General features: G+C 39.1%; 1 protein-coding gene and 1 long non-coding RNA gene across 2 annotated transcripts in view; one reads left to right on the forward strand and one right to left on the reverse strand.

Moving 5' to 3' along the window:
* Positions 1–21,655, reverse strand: part of LOC124723203 (BTB/POZ domain-containing protein 7) — a 50,826-nt gene extending 29,171 nt beyond the window's left edge. The window contains exons 1-4 of the mRNA XM_047248395.1: positions 21,201–21,655; positions 20,733–20,969; positions 19,735–20,650; positions 19,288–19,602 (exon numbers count right to left, since the gene is read on the reverse strand). Coding sequence (XP_047104351.1) covers positions 19,288–19,602; positions 19,735–20,650; positions 20,733–20,950 — 1,449 coding nt within the window. The 5' untranslated portion in view covers positions 20,951–20,969; positions 21,201–21,655. The remainder of the gene's footprint in view (positions 1–19,287; positions 19,603–19,734; positions 20,651–20,732; positions 20,970–21,200) is intronic.
* LOC124723204 lies at positions 21,504–26,488 on the forward strand. Its single transcript, XR_007006536.1, has 2 exons — positions 21,504–21,927; positions 26,150–26,488. It is a non-coding gene; the product is annotated as an uncharacterized LOC124723204 (long non-coding RNA).
* Positions 26,489–26,857: the final 369 nt, after the last annotated feature.

Consider the following 26,857-nt stretch of genomic DNA (forward strand, 5'->3'; position numbering starts at 1 on the left):
ATCCACTGTACTGATGTCAATGATCTGATGTTGAAACATATCAATAATACAGAATAAACACAACACCACAAATAGAAATTGTTCTGTCCATTGAACTGATAGCCTGCAGTGTACAAAAAATAAGAAATAAATGTCATGTCTATATTTGTGGTCCTTTTGATTTTGTTTCGCAATAAGCTTGCAACTTCTTTTAAACATGCAATCATGATCGCTGCTTTTTAAATAGTTTTAGAATATTGTTATCAATTTGAGGCGGACCTTTCCCACCTTTGTTATCTCTTACGACATATATGTAGTTAGCATACACAACATTACAGCCCAAGCCATACATATCCCCCATCATATTTTTGTAGAAGCAGTTTTTTTTAAGTGTGCAGCTGGATAGACATACAAATAAGTTCATAGACACACTTCCCACACAAATGTATTTTGCCATTCTTTTTTCCATTGGGTGCCATAACTAATGTTTCAATATCCTTAAGAACGCTTTTCCCTTCTTCTAGCGAGACTCAGTCAATAAGTCTGGATCAACATACTTCCAAGAGATCTCAAAAAACATCAGAAACCATGTTGAGTTCAGTTTTGCATAAATATATCTCTCTCTCTCTCTCTCTCTCTCTCTCTCTCTCTCTCTCTCTCTCTCCCCCCCCCCCCCCCTCTCCCAATCACACACACACTTAAAGTAACACTAAATGCTACTTCCTGGCAAATTAAAACTGTATGATGGACCGAGACTCGAACTTGGGACCTCTTGTCATTCGCACGCAAGTGCTCTACCACCTGAGCTCCCCAAGCACGACTCACGACCCGTCCTCATAGCTTTACTTCTGCCAGCACCTCGTCTCCTACCTCTCAAACTTCACAGAAGCTCTCCTGGAAGGTAGGAGATGAGGTACTGGTGGAAGTAAAGCTGTGAGGATGGGCTGTGAGTCGTGCTTGGGTAGCTCAGATGATAAAGCACTTGCCCTTGAAAGGCAAAGACCCCAAGTTCGAGTCTTGATTCGGCACACAGTTTTAATCTGCCAGGAAGTTTCATATCAGCGCACACTCTGCTGCAGAGTGAAAACTTCACTCTGATAACACTACATATTTCACACAAATATCACAAAAACTGATCCGACAGACAGAAATGAAAGAACGTCAATACAGGCTAATGCCTCACGCACTACCCTTCTCCATTTCAAACCACGAATTTCACTGCCTCTTACACCCAATTTTAGCGAGCTATCAGTTATCACCATTATATGGAAAATACGGCTGATGGAGTAATTTTACAAACTACCCTAGAACGCTCTAGTAGATGAACACTTTGTGACATTTTCAGGATTATAAGGTCATTTTTCCATTCTCTGTAAGTAATGTACATCAATATCCCTCTCTGAGAGTACTGCAGATCAGTACTAAATGGACCTACGACTTTCATTAAATGGAAAATTAACTAAAATTAGAAACTGTACTGTGCAACCATATAAACACTGTCACCCAAGCAGCTATATCCTGCATGCAGCACTTGGATGATTATTCAGGAGAGATTACACGAATTATCACAACTAGCCATAGTGTAGCTTAGATGCCCTATTTCCAAAAGTAAAAGATATAAAACGTTTCTGCAAAAAATTTCAAGCAAATAGTATGCATAGAGTAATACTACTACTTATTTCATGACAATTTATTACTATTACTTCAGCTCTCCTTCCCCCCACTTGGAACATTCAGTTTCAGACCACTTTTGTTAAACAACTGTAAAGGCAGGAGAAAAATAAGTATATTAAAGCTGAGAAAGATTTTATGGAGACTGACTCTAGCTGAGAAAACCTACAGTAACACTATTCAAATAATTTAATGTCCATTTAAGGTGACAAAATCAAACAATTGCACGAATTTTGTTGCATGGAAGGTGAATACTCTGTTGCAGGTCACTGGGGAGAGGAGGACTCTCTAAAAGAAAAATCACATTTGCGGTGCATCAATCTCTTCTCTATATTGCACCTCTTGACACATTATAATGTCTGAAGTCAAGCTGTGTGGTCTATGGATGTTCCATTAGGTTGACACAAGAGCATTACATCAGTGTGGCAAACACCAATGGAAGATTATGAGAAAAGCATATCATTACATGCAGAGATGCTACTAAAATTACCAAATTTAGTCTGCACAAACAGTTCTAAGGAAATGTTACTGCCCCTACAATGCCTCCCTTATAAATGCTATACACATAAAATTAATGAGATTATGGTATACACTGAACCACACAATCTGCAGAAACCAAGAATGAAATAAACAAAAGGTGTGTGTGTGTGTGTGTGTGTGTGTGTGTGTGTGTGTGTGAGAGAGAGAGAGAGAGAGAGAGAGAGAGAGAGAGAGATATTATATTCACTGAAAACCTGGATATCACAACAAGAACACATAGGAACAGAGGTGCATCAAAGTCTCTTTTTTACAAGGGTCATTCCATAAGTCATGGCAACTAAGGTACATCTTGTGATGAGAACTCTAAGATATGCACTGAATCAAAATCAGCTACTATGCTTCAAAATAGTCAATCAGTGCATACACACAGTGTTGCCAATCGTGGGGAAGGGGCTGACACCCCCCCCCCCCCCCCCATGGCTTTGCCATCAATGTGTGCCGCCTGTCACCGAAATGTTGTAAGGACATTTGCCCCGTTTGCAAAGCGCCTCCCTTGCAATGGTTTCCTATGTGGAATGTGGTCGAAGTCGCATGGGCTGAGGTCTTGTGAGTAGGGTTGGCAATAGAGGATCCATTTTGTAGCACGGCCAACCTCACAACGGATGTTTCAGGCAATGGTCTCAGCCATCCACGAATGCGGTCGCAATCTGTCGGTTGATTTGGGTGATGTTTGCCGTGAGATTTCAAATGTATTTACAGTAATTACGGTGATGTGACACATTTGCATGATATACCATAACTGCCATGACTTATGAAATTTCCCTCATATAATCAAAACTCCTGCATTATGATAGAAAATTAAATAGTAATTTTCAAACCAGATTTGAGAGCAAACTTCATACCAATTTGATAATGATTGAGCAGCCCATGGTCCAATACCATTATGTCCAATGATCAAAGAACAAACACATAAATAAATGACATTCTGATGTCAAAGTCAGGTAATGGCATCAAACTAATCACTCACAGTGCTGTGGAAAATGACCCCAAAGCAATATTTAGAACACACACATATATATATATAAAAACAAAGATGAGGGGACTTACCGAACGAAAGCGCTGGCAGGTCGTCGGTAAGTCACCTCATCTTTGTTTTTATATATAATTTTTCCCGCGTGGAATGTTTCCATATATATATATATATATTGTTTGCGTGGACATATTTCCTGCTACCATGCCGTTGACATCCATACACCAGGTCAGTGGTGTGTTCTTAAATTTACAGTGTCATACTACTGGTATAAATGCCACTAGTTGCAATTCTTTCACAGTATGTACCTGTGATCCGAACAGATTTCAGTACCATCTGTTTCACTATCATTTACTTGTGCCCAAACTTCTTTTCCTCTATAGTCACTTTCCGACACTTAATGTTAATGATTGAGAAATGGGTTCCAGCCCCATGATGCACTTCACACTTTGTTTTTGCAGACAGGTTCCCTGCTAGCATGCTACTGACCTCACTACAGCAGTTTGGAGATTGGGTCCCAAATTTCCCATCCATAGCACTGCTTGTCATTGGTATTAACTTATCTTGTTCATCATTAGGTTTTTATACATTACTTATTATGCTGCTTATGTGCACTTACATTTTTGATTATGCCTTATGGCAACTACAGGTGTGTATGGTTTTGTTTTATTATTTTATCATACTTTTACCCCCACCGAGACCATCCTCAAGAAACGCACGTCATTAGCTCCAGTTCTGGCATGAAATCTGCAACTATTGTTTGGCTTCTTTACACCGTTTTTGTGCAGGCACTATGAACTACATGTAAGCATTTACTAGCTCTTATTACATTAATTTATTCTTTATCGTCTTACTTATCGCTCTTGCATTTTTTTTAGGACCACAGCAATATGCAAAATACATCTTATTCTTGACACTCGACAAAAATAACATTTGAAACTTTTCATCCTTAATTTTGATATTCTTACTTAAATTCTACTTCTTTGTGGTACATTTTCTGTACAGCCTTCTGATGAAGGGCACTAAATGCCTGAAACCAGTTAAGAAACTAAATTTCTTTTACGCAACTGGATGCTGATTAATTCGATACATACAACTACAGTTGCTGAAGATCGATAAACTACTAATGCTAACATTGTATTTTTTCCTTAGGGTTTTTACTGTCTGTTTTTAAACTACTTTCATATGAATTAACTTTTAACTCATCCACCAGCTGCAAGGTAAACCTGTAAATGGTTCCTTCAGTTGAAGATGTCTTTATAGATTAAGTTTATAATATTGAGGAAAATTACAATCAATATTTGTCCACACTTTCCAGAAGAGAAACACAAGGTATTCATATACAGTACAATCAATGACATATGCTTCGCATGTTCCAATAAGCTGTCTTTATTTTTGTAAATAGCGATAGCAACATGAGTAGTATAAAGCAGAGACAGAACACCAACATAAATCATAGACAACAACAATTATTATGAAAAAAATTAAAAACGTAAAATAAAGATGGCAAATAAAACAAACTAACTTTAGGCAAAAACATAATTAGAAACAAACCTATATGACAAAATAATAATAAGCAACTGAATTCCACACAACACTTATTTATAATGGTAACAATGTAAACATGTAACATCGCTGACCACTGTCACCCAAGCTGCCAGAAACATAGCATATATAGTAAACAAGTAACATCCAATATACAGCTCCAATGTACACCTGGGAGAAATTAATAATTCCAAAACATATAGGACATGACAACAACGATGTTACGTGTGAGGTAAAACACCTAATGATATATTATAAATCTTCAGATCATAGTTACAAAACCATTATATTAAGACCATCATTTGTCTATGTATTTACAGAGCACCTGACAATGGCAATTTGCCAAAATGGGCTCATTGTGAATGAGATAAAACATAAACAACTTACATAGCAGTGTAGCTGGCTATTATTCATAAATAATTATGTCATTAAAAGAGAGATTTTGCACTGCAGGCCCCAAAGAACAAAATTTTATTTTTTGTTGTTTATGTGTACAAAATGTTATCAGTTTCTATGCTATAACTAAATCTTCAGACGTCCATAGTACGGTCCAGTCAATCAACTACAGAATACAGCCAGCAAATCAAATAGTGTACACACAGAAGATAAATTGTGAAGGCCCAGCATGTCTCAATATATCTTCTATGTGCATCTATCTCATTTGCTCGCTGTATTCCACAGTCAACTCACTGGACAGTAATACGGATGCTAAATATGTTAGAAACATAACTCTGAAATCAATAACACATCATAAATGTAAACTGTGAAACTAAAAACAGATGACTGGAACATGTAAAACATTAATTGTCAATAAATACATTTGAATGCTCAAGAATTCCACCTAGCAAGAAGGATAAGAAATTGAACGTATTTATACATATTGGCAGTCAAATTTCTATATTTGTCATATTCCTTTCCATCCTTTGGGTCGATTTAAGTCGAGGTCTTTTCTGCACCCTCTATTCGTTGGTCTATGTTCAAATACATTTTTTGGTAATCTTTCTTGTCTCAGTCTCATTAAGTGTCCAAACCAAAAAAAGGTATCAACGTTCTAATTCATCCATCATGGTATCTTTCCTTTGCATTATGTCCTACACCTCCTCATTTGTTTTTTGTTATAAATGGTACATCCTTGATGCTCATCTTAGAAAGTCCGTTTCTACAATTTCAGTCTTCTTGCGTTTCTTCTCTGTAACAATCCAGCACTCCAAAACATAGATAGTAATTGGTTCAATAATGGCTTCACATTTATTAAGTTTTTTTTTCAATCCAATTTTTGTGGACCACAAAAGGGAGTTCAATTTTGATATTGCTCTCCTTCCTGGGGCCAATCTGTTTCTCAAGTCATCTTTGCAGGTTCCATCTTTAATTAATTATACTCTCTAGGTATTCACATTATTCACAATTATCGATGGTTACATTGTCTGTTATTTCAAGATCTATCAATTGTGTTCCTATGGTTCAGTATTCTATCTCCTTGATGTTCAACTTCAGTGCCAATTTGCTATATTCAATTAATTTTATCATCATACACCTTCATCATCGTTCACAACCACCACCTGGTCTTATGCAAATAAAAGGATATACAGTACATACAGTGGTCTTATAATTGAATTCCTGTTCTATTGCATTTGTTTTTCCAGATCTGCAAGATGATTTGTAGATATATTTATGAATAATGTGAGATTATCAATTGCCTTGATTCAATCCTTCATTTTAAAAGATTTATAGCTTATAGATCCTACCCTTAACCTTACATGCACATCTTTATGTATGTCATACATACTTCTTACGTATAACGAGACAATGAATACCACATAGTTCCAGTTCTTCAAATAGCTTGGTTAAGAGGGTCGTTGTTGTAACCATGACAGGAACAGTCATGGGGTTGCTGTTAACGAAAACGCAGTGGGACCGAATGGGAGCAGCCCGCGAACAGGCGTGACGACAGACAACCGAGCAAGACACCAAGATCAGCAACAAAGTATTAAGCAATGGGGTCCCAAGAGATAACCTGACGAAATCAAAACAATGTCCACTCATAAATGGGAAGTAAGCACACGCAACGTAAACACGATACCTGTAAGCGAGATATCAACCAACTCAACGCAAATCTTTGCCTCACTGAGTGAGAGGCAGCCGCCTAAATACACAACAGGGTATGTCGCTACTGGCCACTGGGACTACGTGCTCCACAGTGGCGCCTTCACGTTAGACTTGGGGCCAGGAGCACACGCAGCCACGGCTTACGGTGCAACTACTGCAGAGACCTCTAGTGGTCATCGAGTTCCATGGCGTCTGGCGCGGATTCGAAACCCATGGCGCTCGGTACCAGAGATGTCATAAGCTTTCTCAAGATCGATGAAAACTAAATGTGTTTCCAAATTTCATTAAGATTTTTTTTTTTTTTTTAATATCTGCAGGCATAGGGAGAACATATTATCAACATACAATCGACCTGCTCTAAATCCACTCTATTCTTTGATGTCTACAATTTCTGCTTCAACTGTTTCTCAGAATCCTACCACACAAATTTCCTAATGAACTGGTTACACTGAAGTCAGTTTCCTTTTTTGCTAATGTAACTTATTATAGAAATATTAAAATATTCTGTTAGCTCTTCATCTTCCATCACCAGTTTATTAAAGAAGCACGCCAATATTTCCCATGAGGTACTCTGTCCATATTTCACTAACCCTATACTTATGTGTAATTCAAGGTCCTGGTCCCATGAATTTATTACATTTCATCCATTTGACAGTCTTTTCTACTTCATTGTGCGTCACTGGTTCAACATTAAAATTATCCGCATCTTTCAGCTGATATAGTACCTGCTTTTGCTTAAATAAATATTCCTGTGCTGAATTAACCTTAGCTATGTTAAGCTTTTCACTGATTCCCTAACACATGTAAGAAGAAAACAAAACAATTTTGGGAGATACTGTTTGGAATTAGAGCCAGCTATGCATGCCACACTCACAAATCTGGATTATATTCCTCTAGCATCAGACGAACTTCAGTACCATCATTTGTTGCTTTGGGTTGAAAAATGTATACAAACTGTAACAGCAAGTTTTTTAATTTGTATACTAGTGAAAATGTCATATTGAGTTGAAACTTGATGGATTTATTATTTTTGATAACTGTGGCATTACTTGCTAAGAAGTAAATAAGAAAGAACTATTGGACAGCATTTATAACAAAAGGTGCTATTTCTAGTTACTCATATCAACACCTGGTAATGCTAAACTGCTACATGATCACGTAGACAGAACACAATGAAAGTCAAATGTGCCTTTTTTGGCTTAATAGTCTTAATTTTATTACAACAGAGCTATGAATTGGTAAGAACAAACCATACATAATTCAAAAAATTGAGCTCTCAAAACACAGATTTAACCTGTCTCAGAAGTATTCACTGGAAATGAGAGTTGCAAGTGCCAACACATTTCAGTCCTGGCAAATCATTTGGGACTCAGTGATAATGGACAAACTACATTCCACAACTACCCATGACTTGCACGAACTCTGTAAAGGCAAAAAGCTGATTCCTCATGGGTTCACTTAACAAAAATGATACTACTACTTCCCAACATGTAGTATCATATGGAAGACAAAAGTATATAAGCTACACTTTGAAGTAGGAAACTTTTCTGCAACTATCACAGTTACCGACCTCTCACCAAGCAGTGCCATTTCTTCAGCAATATAACAGTTGACTAAAGTTAGCTGATGTTTTGAATTGAAGAAATTCCTTAAAAATCCAATTAGTATCTCATTTTGACAAGCAAGCACTGAATTGCGTCAGTTCTCATCAATATACATTATGAGACCAAAGCTTTCTGGACATCTACTGTTGTCCATTTCAACAGCACTAGTCACAGAAATAACAAGGTTGAGAATCTCTGTCACAATTACAACATTTGCTTTTTAAGATCTGAATTCTACAAAGTTCAGCCACAATGAAAGTGTAATTTAGTTTCATCCTTTGCAGCACTGTATGAATAGTTATTTGTAAGCTTCTGACAGAACATATTTGACATCCAACGAACATAGTAGTTCATCCCAAAGACATTTGTAGGTTTCAGATCAGAGCTTGGATTGAGCAAATCCATCAAATCCATTTATTTTTTAACCTTAATGCAATGGTACTAGCTTTGGATAGAGCAGAATAACTATACCAACATAGTAAAGATGCCTTTTCAAAAAATGAGGGAGCATTTTATCAACCAAAACTAATAGCCCGAGCCTAAACTACAGGTGGGGGGGGGGGGGGGGGGGGGAAGACCAGTTGAGTACCAATCACCAGACATCCACCAAGTCTGCTCATAATCACAACAACATCAAGTATTATAACTAATCACTGCGTACAAACTTCTTCTACCACCTCATATATCAGTGTTGGAATTGTTTTGCAGTCATTTAATGAAACTGCACATTTGTTCTTCTAATCAATATGTTCTGTGTAGCAGTACAGTGATTAAAACAAAATTCTATACATTTCAATGAAGATCTGTGCTTGAGCTGCAATGGACGTTATCTTTAACAGACGACAAAGATGTACAGTAATCAGTTGATGTATTAGATTTTAAAATTCAGTACTCCTTAATCATTTAATTTTTGGGCTCATATGAGCAAGGATTGTGTTTAATGCTTCAGTGACATTTCCACTTCATATCAGCAGCATATCACCAGCAGTGAACCTAAGCATGTTTAACACGTATGAAATTTCTCCAACTCAGTGCCTGGACTTGGGAGCCCAATTATCATGTACCATTCAAACTCGGATCTCTAGGAGACAGCTTCCAGCCCCACACTATCCATGTAAGCATCAACCAAATGTGGCTTTCCTGGGGCGATGGCAACAAAGTCTTACACCAAGTAGGTTAATAAGAGATTGACAGATCCCTCATGGTACACAACAGGCCAGGACACTGTTTCAGAAGCAATGAAAAAAGGCATACCAGATTTAAAGGAACACACCATTTCCAAGACTGGAAATGGTTTACAGATGCTCGAAAATAAGTGTGGGCTACAATACAAGAAGCTTTTAATGGGTTCCACAATGAAACTCTGTCTTGAAACCTGTCATAAAATCCAAAGTGATTATGCCCATTTATAATGTGTACGACTCACAAGACACAGTCAATACCTATGCTGTGAGAGAGAGCAGTGGCAACGCTAACAACGACTGTGTCACTAAAGTAGACTTACTAAAAATGGATTTCTAACATTCATTAACAAAAATAAATGCAGGAAACATTCCTGAATTCAAATCAGAGAAATTTGGAAATAAATGCAATGAAACAAACTGAAGTAACTTAATAAAGGCAAGTGTTCTGGCCAAGACCATGCACCAATTGGCCTCCTTTCAGAGTATGCTTATATAGTAACTTAGCAATCATATGAAACTTTATGAAATATCTGTACCTAAAGACTAGCAAGTTGCACAGCTCACACCAATGCACAAGAACGGAAATAAAGGTAATCTGATGACTTATAGACACCTATCAAGGATATTGATTGATTGCAGGATTTTGGAACATATATTCTGCACAAACATTATGAACTACCATGAAGAAAACATTCTACTGACACACAACCAAACCATATTCAGAATATTGTTCTTTTGAAACACTACTCGCTCTTTATTCACATGAAGTAACAATTTCCAGTAGTCTGTGACACGATTCCTCACAAGTGGCTTCCAATCAGAGCAGACTGGCAGAATACCTATAGAAGATTAATCTACTCAGAGACTCTCAACACTATGATTGTCCATAGTTTTCTGGAGTATTACTGTACAGTATGGGGTCCTTAACTGATAGCACTGATGTAGGACATTAAAAAAAAGATCAAAGAAGGTTAGCTCATTTGGAAGGATGGATTGTTGGGATCAAAGGGACCAAACTACAAGGTCATCGGGCTCTTAATTTTTTGTGTGTCAAGCCAGGAACAGTCCCACAGAGAAAGGACACAAAAGACAAATCCCAATGGACCTAACCGTACCCAAGAATCAAGAAAGCCAAGAGATAGAATCAAGTAGAAGTGAGAGAGGGATAAAAGGGTGAAGGTGGGAGAGCTGCTCCACACACAAAGCAGCTGAAGACCCCAGGAAAGCCCTATAGCACTATAGCTAGTGTGTCAGCAAGTTTAAGGTTTTGCTGTAAGGTGGCCAAATTAGATCAGTCCAGAAGGATGTGGGCCACTGTGAAGGTGGGCACCACACTGACAATGGGGTGAATCCTCACATCAGAGCATGTCACTGTGGGTCAGCCAAGTGAGGCCAATGAGAAGCTGACAGAGGACAGTAGATTCCCTGAGAGAAGCAGGGAGGGAACACTGCCACATGGTTGTGGTCTCCTTTACAGTTTGCAGTTTATTCGGAGAAACCAGGGCACACCAATCCACACTCCAAACCTCCAACAATTGTCAGCGTACAGTCATCCGACTGTTTCCAGTATCCCCATCTCAGAAGTTGGCATCTTGGTAGCCCATTTTGCCAACCTGCCAGCACGTTCATACCTTAGGATCCCTAAGTGACCAAGGTCTCATATAAACATGACCAACTCTCTAGCATGGTGTAGGCCATACAGGAGACCCTGGATAGTCACAACCAATGACTGTTGAGGGTAGCACTGGTCAACAGCCTGAAGACTACTCAAGGAGTCACTGCTGATTAAGAACAACTAGCCAGTGCAAGAACAAAGGTGGCTGAGGTCTCAAGTAATGACCACCAATTCTGCAGTGAATATACTTCATCTTTCAGCAGAGAATATTACACGAGTGTTGGCAGAAACGGTTCATACATCAATAGTAGGGCCACTAGTGTGTGCCACTTCTGAACCTGGAAACGAGTAAGAATGGCCAGGAACAGGGGCAAAAAACCATGGAGTCAACATAGTCTTTCAGTCCCAAGGATAACTGGAGACAGATCTTAGGATGCCGTATACATCATGGGGACATACACGAATGCTCGCTGACTAGAGGCGACAGTGGGGAAATTGGAGTTCAGAACATGACTCCAGTCTTGTCCCTCCATTGTGTGCAGGAAAAAGGACACGGCAGTTCACATACTTAAGGGAGCAGCAACTGTGTATTGCATAGTTGAGCAGCAGTTGTTGGTGGCTGATCTGTAGGAGAGGGACACTAGCCTCTGCAAGTAAGCTGTTCACAGAGCTGATCCAATAGCCACATGTTGCAAGTTGGGCCTCATAATGGTGAACTGGGTCAAGCATCCGCAATGCTGAAGCTGTTGCCGAGACATATGCCAGGTTTCCATAATCGAGATGTGACAGAATCAGAGCTTTGTAGAGTGGGAAAGTGTAGAGCAGTCTGCACCCCAGCTGGTGTTACTGAGACAGCAAGGAGTATTAAGGTGTGACCAGCATGTTTGCTCAAGTTGACGAAACAACGTCAACTGGTACTGAAGGCCAACCCAAAAAATGTTAAGACACCACCACACTGAACCATTTGGTCCTCAAGGGTGTTTTGGTTGAGGATTGGCAGTAAAATGGCAACAGAAGAGCACGACACCTGTCTTATTGGCATAAAACCAGAAGCTATGGGTGAGAACCCCAGACTGCACCTTTTCTATGACACCCTGCACTCAGCGTTCAGCAACACCCACAGTTGAGGAGCAAAACAGGAAGAATTACTCTGTAGACCCTATAGCTGTAGCTAGACCACTGACAGCACTAGAAAAAGTGGGACACCATTCTCTAGTACATGGTGAGTAGTGTGGAAAGCACCAACTTCAACCCCCAGTGAGACTAGAAGTTCTGGCCAAAAATCGGGAGTTGGGCCTGGAGACCCCAATCGTGGAGCGCAGCGATGATGTGGTAATGCCATGTGGCACTGTAAGCCCTATGCAAGTCAAAGAAGACAGTAATAAGATGTTGACGCCAGGCACAAGCTAACTGAATAGCAGACTCCAGGCAGACCATATTATCAGCAGTAGAATGGCCTTGGCAAAAACCACCCTGGGACGGAGCCAAAAGACTCCGAGACTTAAGGTACCAACCACAGCTGTCGGCTCACCATATGTTTGAGGAACTTGCAGAGAAGATTAGTGAGGGTAATTGGGCGGATAGATATCCATCTCAAGGGGTTGTTTACCTGGTTTCAGTACTGGGGCTATCAGGCTTTCTTGCCACTGGGATACGAACTCACCCTTGCTTCTGATACGGTTGAAAATGGGAAGCAAGCGATGTTGACAATCCACTGATAAGTGTCTGAACACATCACCCAATGCACTTTCATAGATAGTATGATTCTTAAAATAGCCCTGATAGTCATGAGGGTAGAGGTTCACATTGCCGGGACACTAGTTTCCTTGAGGGTGATGCAAAAAACAGGGAACATGCACAAAAGGGGTCATAGCTCAGTCAAGTGGTGGTAAAAACTGCTACAGTTCCACTGCAGGATCACACTATCAGTATCCTGTGGGGGCATGAAGCAACCAAGGATGTAGGTCATACCTCAGTGCTGCCTGCTGCCACTGGTTGTCACGACACACCAACAGTACACATTTGCTTCAAATCAGGGTATGCTGGGGGGTCTGGGGCCACATGAGCCACCAGAAACGCTGCCTCAGATACAGAGGCAAAACATGCAATGCCTGGCAGGGCTTGTCTCTCCTGGATTCTGGTACAGAGGAGGAATGTGAAGTCCTACAACCTGCAACTGCTGGCTCCTTCAGTCACAGGCTGGCATCCAGTTGCAGCTCAGCATAGACCTGGGAACAGACTGTCCCAAGGGACCCCCTTCCTGGTAAGAGAAGCTGGAGGAGGGCATTGCTTCTCCAGCTGGGGTTTGGGGCTGACGCCCCCGGTGGATAGGAAGTCATCACTCCCAAATGGGGTGTGGGAGAAGCAGTAGGAGCACGACCCTCAACCACTAGGGGAAGGGGTGTAGGTGGGCAGCCCGAGGACTATATGCAGAAGAGACAGAGGGCGATGGCACAGTAACTAAAGAGGATAATGTCATCGTATCAGTAGCATACGTCACTGTCATACATGTAGGATGTAGGCCATTGCATTTCGTATTCCTGGATTTTCTTCTTCCATTTCAAAACGGTGCAGTTTGGTGAACAGGACGAATGGTGCTCCCCACAGCTGACACAGATGGTGGAGGGGTACAAGGAGCATTTATTTGCAACTGACAGCCACAATTCCTACAGATGGGCCTGGCACTGCAATGTGAAGATGTGTCCAAAATGCACGCATTTTTAGCACCATTGGAGGAGGAATATATGGTTTGACATCACAGTGATACATGATCACCTTGACCTTTGCAGGCCAAGAGTCACCTTCGAAGGCAAAGATGAAGCCTAGAGTATTCACTCTGTGTGTAGTGTACTGTAACCTACTTCCTTTGTTTTCCGACTGCATTTCCTTAGGATCCTTCCAATGAATCTCAGTCTGGCATCTGCTTTACCGACGATTAATTTTATATGGTCATTCCATTTTAAATCACTGCTAATGCCTACTCCCAGATAATTCATGGAATTAACTGCTTCCAGTTGCTGACCTGCTATATTGTAGCTAAATGATAAAGGATCTATGTATTCGCAGCACATTACAATTGTCTACATTGAGATACAATTGCCATTCCCTGCACCATGTGTCAATTCGCAGCAGATCCTCCTGCATTCCAGTACAATTTTCCTCTTTTGAGCGATTTTAATTGTTTTTCTATCCCTCTGTCACCTATTTCTATATCTACCATTTTTTCATCTGTGAGACAATGTAGAGCAGGAACTACAGTGCAGTCTTCCTCTATGAAACAGCTTTGGAAAAAAGACATTTAGTATCTCGGCCTTTAGTCTGTCATCCTCTGTTTCAGTACCATTTTGGTCACAGAGTGTCTGTACAGTTTGTTTTGATCCACCTACCGCTTTGACATACGACCAAAATTTCTTAGGATTTTCTGCCAAGTCAGTGCATAGAACTTTACTTCGAATTCATTGAACGCCTCCCACATAGCCCTCCTCACACTACATTTCGCTTCGTGTAATTTTTGTTTGTCTGCAAGGCTTTGGCTATGTTTATGTTTGCTGTGAAGTTCCCTTTGCTTCTGTAGCAGTTCTCTAACTCGGTTTACCTGGCCAGTAAACCATTGCCCAGAGTCCCCATGCCCCAGCCATGACAGGCACGTACTCCTTGGCTTGCGCGGGGAGTTTCCAGCTCAGGCACCAACAGTGCAATCCCTGATTGGTCAGGGGGCTACCACAGTGCACATATTTGACAACCCTTCCTCCCTACCCCACCACCTCGCATATGGAATGACTATCTTGCTGGGTTATGGGCCCAGTACTGCTGCAAGAAAAAAGGGTGCAAAGAGAGGAAGGAATAAAAGTGGATTATCTGTCACACTGGGTGACCTTCCCTGTGTGATCCACATTCCATTAAATTTAGAAAAGAAGTAGCAAGTCAAATGCAACAAGAAGACTGTAGAAAAAGAGTGTCCAAAACAAAAAAGTTCCAAGAACAACTGGTGCCAAGAAGACCATCCAATGGAAAAGTAGACAGGAAAAATGAACAGTAGGAAGATAGACTTGCAGCACAGATAGAGAAGAAGTGCTGGGACCCCATGGTGACCATGTATGAACTCACAAGACGGATGTGACACCCTGGGGGAGGCAGCTCATTTGGTAATACTGCAAAATGAGGGGCGGGGGGGGGGGGGTGGTAATAGATATGATAAGTGAGTTGTGGGTGACATTCATTAAAACAAAGGCTTTTTCACTGTGGCGAGATATTTCCACAAAATTTCAATCACCTATTTCTCCTCCGAATGTCAAAATATCTCGACAACTCCCACCCACGTTGCTGAACCATCATGATGAAATAGAGAAATCAGTGCACGCATGGAAAGATTTGAGAATGGAATGGTCACTAGTCAAAGTGGCTCAATGAATCCTCTGCCAATCACTTAAGTGTGTATTGCAGAGTAATCAAGTAGATTCATTTACATGCATATCACAATGTAACAAAGAGCATATTTTGAGAGGTTCTTAGAGAAGTATGGTCACATGGTGTACTACGTGGCATTCCCTTCTTTTTAATTTCACTACCAAATATGACAATTCATGAAAGCCTAATAAATCATTTGAGAACAGACACAAATAAGAAGAAAATTAATTATATAAATATCTGCATTATCAGTAACTGAATTTATAGTCCATTGTATTCTATGGTGATGGATGTGTGCTACTACCTGCGTCACCTGACTACTGTAGCAACTTAATAAATAGGACAGAGAGCTCTAACTTGCTGCTGTGGTTAGTTGTCCTAATCCTGTTCTGAATACTACACCTACAACTATTGCCAAATATGCATGTACGTCTCCACATTTTCCCTGAAGAATGTCACAATCTGAACTGTTGACAAATGTAACCTAGGGATGAAGACCATCTCCCTCTCCCATCACACCCACTCTCCTCCCCACTTCCTCCACTTATTATTTCAATATACTCAGTCAATTCACTTCATATTTGGACTTAGTAACCACCTTGTTGAACCTGTGAGAGTCATACATGGCAAGGAACATCCTCCCTCCATTTCAATACAAAAGTACTGTTTGAATAAATAATTCATTCTAATCTGATAACTGCTTTAATGAGTTTGTTTTATTTCATGTAGTTTTTTGCTTAGTGCTGTATTTGAGTTAAGAATAGTGCCAAGAAGCAAAACCTGTTTCACTACCAATACCATTTTTCAAAATTTTTGAGAAGGTGATGTATTCTAGCATAGTATCCCACCTTAGCAACAATAATATCATCATCAAATCACGGTTTGGGTTATAGAACAGTTGCTCTACTGAGAATGCCACTTACATGATCATTCACCGAATTTTACAAACATTAAATAATAAAATGGTGCCAGATGGTATTTTCTGTGAGCTATTTAAGGCATCTGACTGTGTGAATCACAGTATTCTCCTATATAAACTGAAGTTTCATAGGATTGATGGTATATCCAACTAACAAATAATGTTTTTTCTAAGCAATAAAATGCAGAAATTTGTACTTAGTAATTCAACCAATATAATTCAGGGATGTAATAGTGACGGGAGAAATCATGTATGGGGCAGACAAAGGCTCAATCTTAGGTCCACTATTTTTCCACATACTACAGGATCTTGCTAATACAGAACAAGCAGAATTAGTTCGTTTGTGGAAGACACTAGCATTGCAATCAATCCAAGCATACATACAGAATCAGAAGAAATGGTAAAAAATGTTCCTAAAAGTATCATTGACTGGTTCCTGTGAATGGTCTCACCCTCAATTTTAAAAAAGGCACAACATATTCAGTTCTGCTCATCTAGAGGTATTACATCAACGATAAGTGTAGCATATGGTGAGGAAATACCAGAATAACCTAGTTCAAGCACATTTGCACATAGAATCACTGCATATCTTGGGGAGAGAAATCAGCAAGTTGGCATATTTTCATCAATAATGTCATACAGAATAATGTTCTGGGGTAGCTCATCTTTAAGAAAGAAAGTCTTTGTTGCTCAAAAACATGTTGTACGAATGATATGTGGTGCTGCCCCACAATCATCTTACAGACATGTTTATGGAGTTGGATATTCTTGATCACTGCTTCGCAATATATTTATACCCTCATGAAGTTTTTTGTGACTAAGCCACTACAGATAAAAATGGACAATCATGTACATGATTACAATACCAGAAGGAAAAATGACATTCATAACTCCACATTAAAGTTGTCTTTAGCACAAAAATGGGTGCACAATGCTCCAACAAAAATATTCCAGTGATACAAAAAGTGTCAGACAGCAAAGCAAAATTTGAAAATGAACTGAGACCGATTCCCCTTGACAATTCGGGGCAACAGAAGCGTCCGATCCAACGCGTCGGCTTTGACCCGTGACGTAAGGGTGTTGTCGTGTGTGACGTCATGACGGCACGGAGTTTGGTTTCAGTGTGGCTGTCTCCAGTTCCGTTTTATCTTATTTTATTTACTTTTCTGATCTGTTCGTTCTATCTCGTGAGTTTTTTTTTTTTTTTTTAATTTAAAAACACTTATTACTTATTTTAATTATCTGTTTCCTTGAATTTCTGTTTTAGTTTATTATATTTATCTTTCTGATCTGTTCGTTCTATCCCGTGAGATTTTTTTTTTAAAGACAAAAAACACTAATCAGCATCTTTATCTTCTATGGGTTGCAGGAGTTACGAACCCCTGGGGAGGTGGGTGGGTATTCATGCATGGCTGTCTTCACTTACACGTTGTAGCTACGCAAGGCGTCTAAATTTGTTTATATTTAGTTTGCCCCCCACCCAAAACACCCCATTTCCCGCGCTTGTCCCGTTAGTGTCATTAGGCTTCTTGTGGAAAGTGTGTGTGTTTTTGTTTCCGCCATATTTGTGACGTCATGGGTCAAAGCAGACGGGTGGGATCGGACGCTTCCGTATTTCCGACAATTCTTATTTTGTGGAATAATTTCTACTATTGTAAGGTGTTACAGGTGGTGGGTAGGAGTTACTAACTCATATCTGCATATCTTTTTTCTTTTTGTCATGAAAAATAAACAACAAAAACTTTTAAAAACTTAGAAATATTCACAATGTAACCACATGTACATACCATGCAAAATGATCCATGGAACACGCAACAACAACAACAACAACAACTAACTAACCAGCCAACTATGTAACGAACTTTGGCTTGTGGGTAACACAAACACATATGTACTTTCATAAATATCTCAGCAAGTAAAGTCCCAACAGTTAAAAAAAAATTATTTCATCTAAATCTATAATATGGTCTGCGAAGTGTCATCTCACTACCTTTAAATACCTGTGATTGTGCAAGAAAATGTTTAATGTCATCAAGGCAATCTTGTCAGCTTCCATTTCAGTCGAAAAATCAAGGCTCATGTAATGTGATTAATAGGAGTGTTTTTCCTCACTTTGAAAAATACAGTAGGCCTAATTTATAAACTAAACATTTTCGCACTTCTGTTTGCAGTTCATACCTAGAATTAATTGATGCAAGGTCATCCAGATAACTGGAGTAGGTAACAAATTTGCAACACCTCCCATTTAAATTCAGTATGATTGGGTAATATGGAGAAGTAGCAGAAACTCTTACATGTGCTCAAAGATTAACATAGTTTCTCTTGAACAAACAACTACCACCTTACTATCCTCATATGATATAAAGCTTTTTGCAAGTCTTCCGTGTCATAGCTAATGCACTGCTATCTAACTGAAGAAAGGGAAGAAATAATGACATCAGAGCTAGCATTTATTTGGCACTAAGGTATTGGAAACAAAGCCTAGGTTCACATTAGGTACAGATGAGAAAAATCAGTCATAACGTTGTTGGAGGACTAACTGCACCATTTACTTGAAATAGTTTAGAAAAACCACAGAAGACAATCCAGAGTAGTTGGGTACAAGTCCAGTGTCTTAATCAGTGCACCACCACAATCCATATATTGACTTAAATAATGCGAAACACTTGAATACAGAATACAAGCAAGAACAACAAGCAGAAAATAACTTACTGAGTCCCATTAGTTAATATAAAAATAAGTCATACCTGCAAGAAGTGACTGTGCAGAGCATCAATCAAGTGAGATTTATCAAGCTGGTGTAATACAGGTGACTGTGCCACTGTCTGAAACTCCTCTCGTAAAAAGTGAAGAGCCTGACGGTGTACCCAAGCTGAACCATGAGGTTGGCTTCCCCATCTCAATACTGTTGGTAGTGATTCCAAAGTGAGCCACTCTAAAATTAAATCTTCACAACCCTGAGAAAGTATATCCAGTTCCAAGAATCTGCCAATCTGATAAAGTTCCATTGCTTCTTCCAAAGGACTTGGACGTGTTCTACCAGTATTTGTCAGGGCTTGCACCTGTAAGTACAGTGGTAAAAGACATGAATCACAGACATTTACAGGTACAGTAATAAAAAATAAACCTGGAACATTTAAAATGAAAACAAAGAAATGTGTAACAAATGACTTATTTATTAACAATTGACATACCTCTCCCAAACTTCCTGCACTGCTTCCACAACCACTGCCTCTTAGTATTAATGAAAGGTCCACAGTATCCAAATAAACAGCATGTAACAGCACACGAGCATAACGTTTTGGTATTACACTTTCATCCAACACTATTCTTGTTGGTATATGAAGAGCTCTTTCTGTATGCTCCTCTCCAGAGCGGGTACGACGCTGTATCAAATTGCGGAAAAAGGGAGATCTTGCACTCAGAATTGCCTTATGACAAGGAAGTTCTAGTTTTGGCCGAAAGCCATATTCAGAACTTCCTGAGTCTGGCCTCTGATAATCCCCGTCAGAAGTAAAAACCAAAGCAGCATCAGCATAATCACCCGTTTCTAACAGATATCGCAAGTCATGATCAAGAGGATTCGGCATACCAAATTCCTCACCAAGCCTCTGTAACAAACCAACATCCAAACTACCATCATGAGGACAGATGTCACCTGTGTATAAATATCGTAATAAAGCAGAAAACATCTGAACATCAACTCCAGGAGTCCTAAGCTCAAGGCAAATGCGTGCTCCATATCCTGGACAGCCAGCAAGCAAGTCTCTGAAATATGGACACCTCGCAGACAGCAAAGCACGATGCACTGGGAAGCACAACCCTCTGAACACCAAATCTGCATCTGTACAATATTTAAAATCATATAACGTTGACAGATCTTGTTTGTAAGTAGCGGCTGGTGGTCTTGCCAACTCTGCTTGCACTGATAGGTCCTTCAAGGCTGCCAATGCCTCGTATTCTTCCAATAAAGCTCCAACTTCCATTGGTCCCCATTCAGCAACCAGCTCACGTAATACACGCCCGTGATCACACGCCTTTGATGACCGACGACGACGAATAAATCTTTTTCTGAGTGTTGCAAACCCAGTTGCTTTTTTCTTCCTCTCCCTACAAAATTCAGAAGCCAATGTAAAACCACACATAAGGGGCACTGAACAAGGCAGAAAACAATAAAATAAAACGCCCATACCTTACAGCCACTGACAGTTGTTCACTTGTTCCTGAAGGTGCAACAACAGGTTGAAAAGCAGGTGAATATCTGGCAGTTTGAGTCATAGCACCAACTTGGCCCTGAGACTCTGCTGCCAGGTTGGAGGCAGATGCTCCCATTCTACCAGTCATTCGATCATCTCCCGCCCAGCAACTACGCTGCAACGCACAAGGAATGAGGGCGCGAAAGACATTCATTTCTTGCCCAGCATCCAGGCTGCAAAAACAGATCGAATTAACCAAAATCGGAGAATCTCTAATTACTATTGTATGATCAAGCTGAAATGTAGCATAAGCAATACAAACTTATTTAAAACTGTTTCCGATTCTCTTGTATCAAACTTTGTTTGAAAACTAAAAAAGTCATGCCCATCATGCACACAAGTATCTATATATCGTCTTGATTGAAAATAAACGATGTGTTGTTTTTCACATGTGTGTTACTCACCTGAGTTTAGAACTCGCATTTTGTGCTAGTTATTCTCTCTCAAGACCCTCGCATATCCACACTATGTGAACATAAACACAGCTCCACACAGTCTGCCGCCATGTTTACATTTGTCTAATGTTTTGACAATCGCATACTTTAAGTTCACAACGCAAATATAAACCATCCACTTAACTTTTATTTCTGAGAGGCATTTCTAAGCATGAAAGTAAGACCGAAACTATCCAATAACTATAAGCATCACGCTCACTGAGCAGAAAAACTCTACTCTTTCGGCTAGTAGTTTTCTCATCGAGACTACGATAGTACACTACAGTAAGCAGCTGCCTGAATGTTGACAATATGAACCTGTGCGTTTCACTCAATAGGCAAACCCCCTCACGTTTTCAAGTATAAGAAATTTTAAAAGAACGCTGTAAATACAACTACGAAGTCGTAAAAAATTATACAATATGTGATAGCAACATGCTACAGCAGTTACTACGTAGCATCTTTGGCCTCCCGAACATCTAAAAATATAAGTCTATCATCTTTGTTCGTGTAGCCATTTTCCGAACTCAGAAGACTGCAGGTTGAGCCATTGAAGAAGGATTTGCAGTTTGAACAACTTGTAAAGAAAATGATTGGAATTCAAGGAGCATTCCGTGTTGCCCCGAGATTTGGCAGCATGATTTGCCAAAGTCGCTCTATTGTTTCGGGTGTGCCCCGAACAAAAATTTCAAAAGCGGTATGTTTGTGGAACTTATCTGAGATGAGCATTACGCTTACAAATAACTTTTATTTTTCAAAATCATTTTGTGTAGCTAGTTAAAATATAGTAGTAATTTAGATTATGAAGATATTTGTTGACTCAGTTCCCCGTTTCTAAATGATTTAATATTACAAGTTGATAATGTTTCGAGCAGGTTCTTTTCTATTCTAGGGTCGGAAAGAACAGGCCGCTAAGGTTTGTTGTAGCGTGCAAGTCTTACTTCGAATTAATTTCGATACATTCTGGTTGTAAGACATTTGTGTGCAAGTAGAAGGCGGTATAACCCTTACAACATCGTTCGCTACGTGTGAAAACCGTATCATTCATTAGTTACCGAGCGAGATTGCACGGTGGTTAGCGCACTGGACTCGCGTTCGGGAGGACGACGGGTCGACCCCGCGGTCTGGCCATCCTGATTTAGGTTCTCCGTGATTTCCCTATACAGCTTCACGTAAATGCTGGGATGGTTCCTTTGAAATTAATGACCAATGGGACTTTAAACACTAATCTCCTCCAACTCCTGTTAGTTATGATTGTTAAAAGTTTAATCAGCCTGCTGTTTACGTTGTATGAACGTAAGTCGAAATATTTATTTTTATTTTTTTCGTTGGTGGTGGGATGTGGGGACGGAGGTGGCAACAGTATGTCAACCTAGTCGCCCTTTGTGATAAATGTTTCATATCTTAGTATGATAGTGCTGGGCTTTGTTCAACGTTTTGGTGAACCTCCTGTGTTAATACAAATTCATTATACATTGTAGAGCTTTACTTTTTCAGACACTGTAGCAGTAATTTGATTAGGGCCCTAGGTAAACTATATGTAGTAATGAATTCATTTGTAGAGCTGTTGAAAGTTACTCAGCAGAGAAGCTAAACTTCCTAAAAACCTGCCAGGAAACCTCAGAAGTGTTTTCAGAACTATGACATGGTTACTTCATGTTTTTATCTGCCAGTCAATATACCGATATGAGTTATGCATATGTTCCAAAGTCTGTGAAGTTCCCATAAAAGACCATGCAAGTTTGTGACAACTGTGTAATCAGCTCTGGTGAGTGTGAGTGACCACTGCTTGGGCATCATACTTTGCATGTACCATCACTGCAGTGAGATTTCTTTACCAAAGAACACTCTCAGGTAATGTCTGCATCAGACCAGGAACTGGAGCCACATGCCAAGAAAGAGTGCACACCTTGTGTGTGTGTGTGTGTGTGTGTGTGTGTATGTGTGTGTGTGTAAAGGGTGAATGTAAAATTATGTAGGCTGAAATTCATTTCATGATTACTTCAAATTTATTTTGCTTTTGTTAGCTAGTGTGTGATTGTGCTTCCCTTTGCTTCCCACTGTTTGTCATGTGGTAACACTAATCAATATATCCGTTTTGAGGTTGGAGGATAATTTGGTTGGGAACGGGCAAAGGCAGTGAGTGTGAATATGTAATAGTTTTGTGGGAACGGATTGCTTTTGGGTATCGCTGTTTGTTACCTCCATTTCTATTTATAAAAAATGTAGCTGCAAGGTAAATTAGGTAATGTACTCAGTAATAGAAAAATCTCTATTTTTTTTAACCACATATCCTGTAGAATGCCCTTTGACATGTTTAAAGGGTGTAGAGACAGACTGAGAAATTATATATATATATATATAATTTTTTTTTTTTTTTTTTAATTTTGAAGTACACTGTAAATGAAAAAGTTGAGCAAGACATTTTTGCATTGCCTACTACATTGGATGTGGAAAGTTCACAATAAACTCGCATGTGAAGTAATCAATGTGTTTATTTTGGAAATTTAAGTAAGATGCAGTATGCAATAACAAGGTTGGGTAAAGCATTCACATTAGTAGATTTATTTGTACAGGGGTATTGCACATATCATGGTATTAATTTCAGAATGAACACATGTTCATACTTGATAACTTTCCAAGTTATGGAGTGCTGGCTTATGGGAGTAACTGTATAGATAGAAGTGAAGACTTTTGTTAGTGCCAACAGCTTCTTTTACCACAACTAGCATAATCAACCATAGTTACTAGGCAACGGTGTTTACAGTGCATATACGTACTGGTAAACAAAAGCAGATGTAACACTAGTATTGCCACAATTAATGGCCATACTGTTTCGTATTGGATGTCAACAAGGACACAACATGAAAATGTTTTATACATGTCTCATAATTTATTTGTAACTGTTGTGCATTGTTTGGACAGCTTTTTTCTTATTTATATGGCTACAGACAGTACTATGGAATATAATTTCTATAAGTTGTTCAATTAATGTGAACCACTTGACGAAATGGATTTGTCCTGTAGAGTCTTTCTATACAAATGAGCTGAAGATAGTGATATAATTTCACTGAAACTGGTAATCATTGTGTATTATTTGTGCAGTCTGGGCAAATAATCTTCTATAATAAGATAAACAGTGTTTAGATTGTGCAGTTACCTCCCAATACAGCTGACAATGTCCGGTAATCATCATAGTAGTTCTCTAGTCCTTTTCTTCAGTTAAGTCCCCCTTTCCATCTTCTGTTGGTCTTATGATTGAAGTAAAATGGGAAAGAGGCAGCATACTTTAGTTAATAGTAAGTAAATGGATTAGTTGTGTGATAATGCACACTTTGTCTAACAAAATCTCTGCTGTTGAGTTCAGATGTGCTGGTGGATGTGTATGCAAAATGAAAGTTGTGGTAAGAGACTGATCTGTGGTGTAGCCAAATGTCTACATTTGTCACACTTAACACATTGATTCTTAGTAAGAGATTGGTCTTCTTCCAAGAACCAGTGTTATTTCCCATGTAGGACATTGGTTTGTCATATAAAAATAATCTAATTATGAAATTGTTAAATTCTGACATTTGTTGACGAATGTGTGCCTTCTAGAGGTGTATTTTAGTAGAGCTGATAAATACACTAAATTTTAACAATATTCATAGTTTCCAGAACTTTGGGGTTCAAATTTTTCTGTAGGAAAGTATGTGACCTTCCTACTTGCTCCTCTTGGGTTGCTCTTTATTTTCTGAGTGACCTGCAATTCTTCAGTTTCCTTTTTTGTTCCATAGAGGAAGGAACTATAGAACCGAAAGCTACATTTGTACTTTGTATACACTACACTGAGTTGCGCCTTCTGAAGCAATGTAGTGGCCAGCATGTCTCTCACACAATGTGGCAGACTCATTTTTGGCTGGAAACTTAGAGATCTTTTACTTGGGCACAGAGCTGTGTAGTGGTTCCCTTCAGTGTGAGGTTGCTATAAAAGGCATCCATTCAACAACAAAAAGGTTCCTGCAAATTTCCTTACCACACCATTCACTGGTAGTCTAAAAGTTTGTATATTCAGATCACCTATTACCAGACAGTCAGGGGTTTGTTCCACTGTTCAAACATGTAAGTGGTTGTTGTGAAATGGACAGTGGTTTACCAAGCACCTTGTGAAGCATGTTGAATGATGAGAACTCTTTGGACATAAAGTAACAGCAAATGTGCTTGATGTTAGATATATTTGTCACCTATAACATCACTGCAGGCTATTAGTGTGTGGAAAGCTTTGTTGCATCATTGACATCCCCCACAAATTAAAAAGTTGTTTTGCTTGTAGTCAAATGCATTCATACATTTTAAGATGATTGCTGTGAAGAAAGAAAAATGAGGGAAGGACCATGTGGATTGACATCTTTTGATGTGGGTCTGCTGTCTACTGCCAAAAATTGGGGTGTGTGGTTTTCTATCTCTTCAGAGCTTGAAGGTGATTGTGGTCCCTGTTATGAACATCTTACCGACATTCTCAAGCTCAGTTGAGATACTGATATTGTCATAGTGTATCTGAAATAGCTTGTATAAAATAAAACTTTAACAGTATATATTTTGTTACACTTTGTGACTTGTAATGAGTGTTGACAGATGTGTGGAAATGTTGACTGCATTCACATTAATTTCATTTGGTGCAGTTTATTTTTCCATTGATGATGCTAAAGGTTCTCTAAAGTTCTAAATCAAAGAGACATTAAGTAGTATAATGATTTGCAGCCAAACAAATTGTTTAGTGTTAGTAATTTGTTTGCCCAAGGATAATTTTACAATTATATAGGTTTGTCATCTTAATGCAAGGAATGTCTGTTTTTTGGAAAACTGAGAAATGCATTGCTTTTATAATTGTGGTAGAGACTAAAATTTATAAATCGTAATTTTTTGCTCTTTGTTTACAGGAAAAATATGTCCTGGGAACAGTCCTGGCAACCAGTATTTGTGTTATACCAGCCTATGTTTTGGTTAATTTGAAGCATTATTCTGGAAGAGAATAACAGGCTTACTTTCTGTAGAGTACCTTAAAATTTTGGTGTAAATATTTCACTGTTATACTACCTAGTGCATTGTTAATATTGTCAGCTACTGTGTTGGATGTAAGATTGCTACAACCATTAACTAATTAAATAGTGCTGGTTGTGAGTAATACAGTTGTGTGAAAGTAAATTATGGTGGAAGTTGTCATATTTTACTTGTGAATGATGTACTAGCTGCAATAAAAGTTGATTATGTACAAAGTACGTATGTTCTAAGTTTTCTTAAAATACAAACTGTTATATACAGCTTACATGAGAAAAGATGCAAAAATGTTTTTGACTGAGTTATCTGTAAGCCATAATAGTAACTGCTTAAAACAGCAGTAGCAAGTAGTTCATGGTTTCTTTGCATTAATTTGTATTGCAGTTCCTTGGACCAAATCCCACACAAAATAGTTATCTTATATAGGACCAGGAAGGCAAGGACTGGAACATTCTGCAAGAATTACTTGTATGTGCAAAAAGCTATTGCTGTGAAAAATCGTAATCAGCTGATGTGATTAAGCTCTGTGGACAGAATTTCCTGCTCTTTCCAAAATGTTTGCACCTGTAGAAAATTCAGGAAGGAATGAA

Source organism: Schistocerca piceifrons, chromosome X (assembly GCF_021461385.2).
Source record: "Schistocerca piceifrons isolate TAMUIC-IGC-003096 chromosome X, iqSchPice1.1, whole genome shotgun sequence".
In the NCBI taxonomy this organism is placed as follows: domain Eukaryota; kingdom Metazoa; phylum Arthropoda; class Insecta; order Orthoptera; family Acrididae; genus Schistocerca; species Schistocerca piceifrons.